Genomic DNA, 6,836 nt, shown 5'->3' on the forward strand with positions numbered 1-6,836 from the left:
CCAGGAATAAGATCTCCTTCGCCTGCAACGCCATAATGTCTGAACAGTATGTCGTTTTATACTACATCCTTGGGCCCACCTGTCGGGGACCCAACGGCCATGTACGCGCCTCCCTTAAAATATAAAAGGGAGGCGCTCGCTGCACAACATAGACTCCCTGGAGACTCAGCACTAGACACGCCAAGACTCTCAACCTCTTGAGAGCGCAAGCAATACAACACACATGGACGTAGGGTATTACGCTCCGGCGGCCCGAACCACTCTAAACCTGTTGCGTTCATCGTGTTCTTCCTCTGAGATTGGACTAATCCTAGCTGACCCCCGAGTACTCACCCTCTGGGCTTAGGCGGGTGCATTATGCCACCCGGCTGTGGATTTGCATACCACGACAGAACCCATAGCTCATTCCATAGTCAACAATGTGCAGTTTTCTCTCGCCCACCATGGCCTTCATGACTGTCATTATCGAAAAATCGAGCACCACCTTGTTGAAGCAGCAGGCTGCCATGTAGAGGTTATGTGCCTTTAGGAACTCTACGATTGAGAGCCTTTCTTCCTTGAGCAGTTGCCAAAGCTGGCTCCCCGTGCCCACTAGCCGTGCCTCCAGCCCCTTGGCAAAACATTGAGCTAGCCTCTGTGTGACATCCCCTGTTTCTGATGCATGTTGCTTGATCTGCTTCAGTAGCTCACGCGCTCTCGTGTGATCGTTTACTGCCACCGCCTGTGCACAAAGGATCAACAGTGTGCGTATGTCCACCACATTACTCACCACCTTCCTACCACCCCTGTTCCTACTGTTCTCCACCTCATTAGCCATGGAAATGCGCAGCTTCTCTATGTCTCTGATGCATATCTCATGGCCACATAACATCATATCATCTAACATCTCATGGACACAAGTGTCCTCCAGCACCTTGATTGCCATCGCAGCTTTGCTGGTCCTTACCTCTTCTAGATTACCATATCGATTGTACATCTTCATGAACCTACTTTTATTGCTGCTTTCACTGGGCATCTGATTCGCCAGCTCTTCCCTTCTGAAGATGTTCTCTCTAGGAAAGAGCACGCTGGACTCTTCCATGTCCTTCAAGAATGCCCCCATGGAATTTGTACCCTCTGGTAAGGCTGAGTTGAGTGCATCACCACTGCCACCATGCAACAAATCATTGGCCCGCTCTGTATCAGCATTGTTGGTGCCAAAGGTAGAGGAGAGGATTTTAGCAAAGGGCTGCTGCATCCGGAGTAGTGCAGGGTGATCAGAGATCTTATCATCAATGTCGTCCTCCATGAGCACATGTGATATGTAGGGGAGCATCATACCACCAGGGACATGGTGGAAGCCCTCACTTCCACCATCGGACTTCGGGGAAAATCGTCAATGAAGACAGAAGTGGCTGGAGGTGACTGCTCCATGAGATCTGCCACGAAGAATTCCTCTGGGGTGGTGGCCATGTCGATAAATACTAATGTGTGGTGCTGCAGCTTTTGGTTAATATATCATAATGAAGAGAACAGACTTTGCCAATCTGCATGGAAACATCTCCTTAAAAGAAGTGTGCACATGTGCCAGATGATTCAAGAGACAATGTCTTCCTATAACTCCAATGCTGCTTGGATAATAGGACAAAGGCTGGCTATATTTCCAATGTTCTTTGGACAGTGGTTGCAAAAATAACTACAGCACACAAACATAATACTCCATTTTGTAAACGAGACCATTGAAGCAAACACCTTTTCTAATACCTTCAGAATTGTGCAATGCACAACATATTTAATTAAAATTTTACAGGCTAACATGGGAACATATCCCGTGCAAACTAAGTTTTGGTGCAAATATTGTGCAAACCTACTAAAAAAAGTTTTAAAAAATTCTAAAAAAATCATGAATGTACTTCACAGCTTACCTCATCTATATATAAAACAACATGATCAAATTCATCTTACTCTAGAAGTTAAAAAAAGATAAATTTCTGACAAACACTAATAGTTCAAATACACCCCAAAATTGTCTTTTTTGTAACTTCTAGAGTAAGATGAATTTGACCATGAAATTTTATACATAGATGAGGTAAGCTGAGAAGTACATTCAGAATTTTTTTCAGAATTTTTTGAAACTTTGTTTAGTAGGTTTGCACGGGGTTTGTACTAAAACTTGGTTTGCTCTAGATATGTTCCCGGCTAACATACAGTATTAATGATTAGAAATGCAGACCAGAGTTTAAAAGCTTGGTTCACCTGCTGGGTCCTTTCTGAAGCAATTATCCCTTGGTGGATTTGGGCAAAGTTCTTCTGCACATAAAGTAGTGCAGGGTGATCAGAGTATTGGTGTAAAATTTTATGAGCTTATGTGCGCAGACTTGGGAGAGCACCATGTTAAAAAAAACTCGACGGGGGGGGGGGGGGGGGGGGTAAGACAGCCCCTGGGCATTGCATTAAGAAGAACTAGATGAATTCCCCGCATGTTGCTGCGGGAATTCAAGTGATGCTCTGCGCATACCATAGAAAGATATTGCATGCATAAACCCGCAGAAGATCGATGGAAGATATAAGTCTTAGTGGATGATGACGTGACATGTAACTTAGTGGGGTTTTAAGATGATGTGGCTTCATGCATGTCAAGAGAAATAGGTAGTAGGATTCACCTATTTAGATATAATAATAGATACGACCTTCTCACACAAATCGAGAAAACCCCCCGAACCCTTGCCCCACCCTTACATAGCGGCACCATAGCCCGTGTGAGATGACGAACGACCTGAGCCGGTCCTTAGACCTATGCTTTGGCATGGGGGCAAACGAGGGATTTTTTTTAACCACAACTTAAAATTCGCTCTCACGGGAAGTCAAACCCAGGACCTGTGGAGTGCCATTAGAGCCACATAACCAATTCAGCTAGGGAGCCTTGGCGGGAGAGCACCATGTTATCAGGGGAGAGTGAGTCCTGACAGGCACCACTGAGCATTAGGGGAAGGTCCAGACAGATGGGGAGGGCGATGATTGGTCCATGAGATCCTCCATAAAGATTTCCTCTGGAGGCATGACCATGAAGATCAATGATGGTACCATGGTTTCGAAGCTCTAGAAGAACAGACCATTTTAGGAGCAAGTGTTTGATGATCCCAACCTCACTTGGATAATTGAGACGTTTAGTCATGGATAATGATGAAAATAGGTACCTAGTATGTAGTATCTAAAGCATAGTATCTAAAGCATAGAAGAGACAGACACAAATATTTTAAATTTTTTAGGCAATTCCAACGAAAACAGCTATAATCATATGTTGCCTGGACAATGGAGACAACAACTAGCTGTGATTCCAATGTTGTTTAGCTAGCTACCACATAGAAACTAACCTATTATGCATTTTTTCTTGGCATGAACCCTACGTCTCAAACTTCAATCCATGGTCATCAAAATATTTAATTACAAAATCCTAATGTGAGATCACTGCACAATTCTTTATCTTTTTACTTTTTCTCTTCCAGTCTTGACTTCCGTGGCCTGACCATCTTCAAAAGACTCACCTATGCAACCAGAGGCCATAAGAGAAAAGGTATAAGATCAAGAATCGATGTAGTGGCTGCCCGCCTTAAGCTTTAAAGAAATATCATCTACTGGATTGCGTATATACATATTCAGTTCTCCACATAATAACACTAGCCACAACTGTATCTGGTCCTAATACTCACGTCCATTTATGTTCCAGTGTGAAAGAACAACTAAGAGTCGGAGCCAACATCATCCGAGACCCACAGCGAGTGGGCTAAGAGGATGCGGCCCTTCCACCCCTGCAGCAGCCATTGCTGACCCTCTTCAATAACAAAATCCTTGTGGTAGTGATCCCTGACCATTCCTCTCACCATCTTAACAGTCTCGGCATTCAACGGAAGTTGCCTTAGGCCAGCCCGTTGGTTCCTGACCTGCCACTGTTTGTATGTTTCACCACGCTCCACCCGGTCCTCACCCTCACAAGCAATGGCATTCAAGGCAACCCAGCCAATGATATCACGCTCAAGCACCAGCCGCAGCTGGCTGTCCCGTGGCATGGTTGCATCAAACATGTCGAATAGTGCAGAGTGGTAAAAGAGGGCCTCCCGGAACCGTGACAGGAAGAAGGTGCCATATGAACCATTGACAATGCCTTGGATGAACACGTCAGGCTTCATCTTGCTGATGTTGCTGAGGACAACATCCCTCGGGCTCGGGCTGTCTGTTATGACAACATCCCTCGTCCATCAAGATCCTGAAATTGAATAGGTCGTTGACAACAAGGATCTCATCCGGCTCCACATTCAGATGGCCAATGCAGACAGTGTGCCACTCCGCCACCACGGCGTCGAACTTCAGTGGCACGCAGAGCTGACGGGCGCAGTTGCTCAGGCGATGGCCCACCTCTGCCATGTGGTTCGCTGGGATGTCGATATCGATGATCCTCACCTCTGGCTGCGGGATGTCGATGCCGGTGATCCTCACCTCTGGCGGCCCACCGTCCCGAGTCCCCAGCAAGCGCAGCAGCTCCGGCCACTGGAATCCGGAATGGAGGCCGTAATCCACAATGTGCAGCTTGCTCCTCCCCACCGCGGCATCAAAGATGGCCTTGTTAGCGAAGGTGAAGGCCACCTTCCTGAAGCAGCAGGTGGACATGAAGAGCTGGTAGGCCTTGAGGAACTCCACCAGAGAGGTGCGGTTCGCCGTGAGCGACCTGTACACTTGGGCACCCTTGCCGGCCAGGCGCGCCTCCAGACCCTGCGCGAAGCAGTGGGCAAGCCGCTGCGTGGTGTCACCGGTGGGCGAGGCGTGCTCCTTGATCTGCCTGAGCAGCTCGTGCGCGCTCTGGCGGTCATCGATCACCGCCTTAGCGCAGTGGAGAAGCAAGGTGTGCAGGTCGACCACCTTGGCCGCGCGGCGCTTGCCCCGCGCCCTGCTCCTTGTCACAACCCAAGGAAAAAATTGGAAAAGAAAATAAAAATCCCCGCCGGGCCCACCTGTCAGCCTCTCCCTCTCCTCTGCTCTGTTCGGCGCCGCGCCGCATGCGTCGCCGTCGCCGGCGTCCAACCTCGTGCGTCGCGCCATGTGCCGGCCATCCTTGTGTCCCGTGCCGCCCCTTCACTCCTCCCTCGCCCCCTCTCCTTATCCGCGTCGAGGCCGGCCCCGTTCCCCGCCTCAAACCCTAGCCCCGACTCTCCATTGCCGCCGCCCGAGCTCCCTCGCCGCCCCGATTCGCCATCTCCGGTAAACGCCGCCTCGATTCTTCGCGTTGGGAGCTTCCTCGCGTCGTCGTCCTTCGATTTCGCCCTTAACCCAGCCCCATCCGCCTCCCTGCAGGGCAGCCGCCGCTCTCCTCCGCCCGCCGCCGCCCCTGCCCGTCGCACCGCCCCCTCGCCGCCGCTCCTCGCCTGCGCCACCGTCGGTGAGGCTAGCCGCCTCCTCCTCATTCCCGTGCGCGCCGCCCCTGGCCCGCTCCGGCCTCGCTCCGCCGCGCCGCCGTCCGCGGGCGCCGCCGCGTGGGCGCGCCCAGGCGCTGGGTCAAGTCAGGCCTTGGCCTTGACCCGGGCTGGTGGTGCCGCCCGGCCCCCTGGGCCCACCTGTCGGTGGCCGGGATGGCTACCCTCGGGTAGACCTAGCAATTTCGCTAGGGTTTCTTAGGTTTCATATATCTGCAAACTTGCAAAATCCCTAGAAATTCATGTATTGCTCTAGAAATTATGAAACTTGTTTTGTTGGATTCCTCTAGATTAGATCTACTTAGGAAAAATATTGTTGTGCATGTTACTTTGTTGTAGATTTATCTTGCAAAAGTGAGTTTAATGCTTATTTATTTGTGCTTTGCTTTAAAAATCTCAAACTAAATTTTGTTAGACTCCTTGTGAGGTGTAGTTTTCAGTGGTGCAACTTGTTCACATGGTTCCTTGATGTTTATCAAAGTTTTAATTTGTTTTCTTATACTTTGTCTGAAAATGGTTTATTATAGAACTCTGTGCAGGAAAGTGATAAAATGGCAAAACCAGTTTTGTTATCTTTGTTTTCATGCCTAGTATCTAAGATAATTTTCTTGGATTTGTTTAGTTTAGTTTGCATGCCTTTCCCGATTTATCTTGCTTAGAGTAGCTGAAAATTGATCTATTTATGATTTCTTATAGGAAAATGCTTTTGCTGCACAACCAATTTTCATGAGTTCTTTCCATTGTCCTCTGCATGCCCAAATTATTTCATGATTTATACTTTGTTGTTTAGTTCGTTTTTTAATTCTTGCATCGCATTCATGCAATATAGTGACCGAACCGTCGGAGAACGAACCTGTGGAGCCCGCCGAGTCCGTGGAGTCTGCACCCGGAGTCCCGTTCGTGGTCGAGTCCGAAGCTAACCAAGGCAAGCAGCTAAGCATGATTCCTTACTCCTATTTAATCTGAGTTAGTTAGTTACTTCACCGGGTAATGTGGGGTTATATAGTATGTATGTATTGCATTTTGGTACCTACTCTCTTGCATTACCCTTCCTTGAATTGTTATCCATGTCCTTGTCACTTGTTAGTCAGTTAATAACTTAATCTGACTAGATGCTTAGCTCTGCTTAGAATACTCATATTGCTTGCTAGAAAGAAATGGTTTGGAGGATCACACTTACCAATAATCCTTGATCGCACTGGTTTGGTTTGGTGGCTAGTGAAGTAGTAGTACCGAGATTCGAGCGGAATGTTAGGGCCTAGAGAATGAAGTCACATGGGCATAGTCCGCTTGGATCGATTAAGAACCGAGTGGACAACGTCGGTTTTGAGCACCTTTCCGTGCTACCACATATCCAATATAATGGAACGGATAAGCCAATTACCTTCTTTG

The 6,836-nt window shown here is 48.3% G+C and overlaps 1 protein-coding gene and 1 pseudogene across 1 annotated transcript; both read right to left on the minus strand.

Moving 5' to 3' along the window:
* Window positions 1-355: 355 nt before the first annotated feature.
* On the minus strand, window positions 356-1,288 carry LOC120639979 (scarecrow-like protein 14). The gene has a single exon (XM_039915884.1). The coding sequence runs from the start codon at window positions 1,286-1,288 to the stop codon at window positions 356-358; it is 933 nt and encodes a 310-aa protein (XP_039771818.1).
* Window positions 1,289-3,326: 2,038 nt separating this feature from the next.
* Window positions 3,327-6,612, minus strand: LOC120640428 (annotated as a pseudogene).
* Window positions 6,613-6,836: the final 224 nt, after the last annotated feature.

Source organism: Panicum virgatum, chromosome 7K (genome assembly GCF_016808335.1).
Source record: "Panicum virgatum strain AP13 chromosome 7K, P.virgatum_v5, whole genome shotgun sequence".
NCBI classification, from domain to species: domain Eukaryota; kingdom Viridiplantae; phylum Streptophyta; class Magnoliopsida; order Poales; family Poaceae; genus Panicum; species Panicum virgatum.

Bases quoted from the DNA above. Each gene is read 5' to 3' on its own strand.
- LOC120639979 (XM_039915884.1), bottom strand. From the start codon at position 1,288: ATGGAGGACGACATTGATGATAAGATCTCTGATCACCCTGCACTACTC.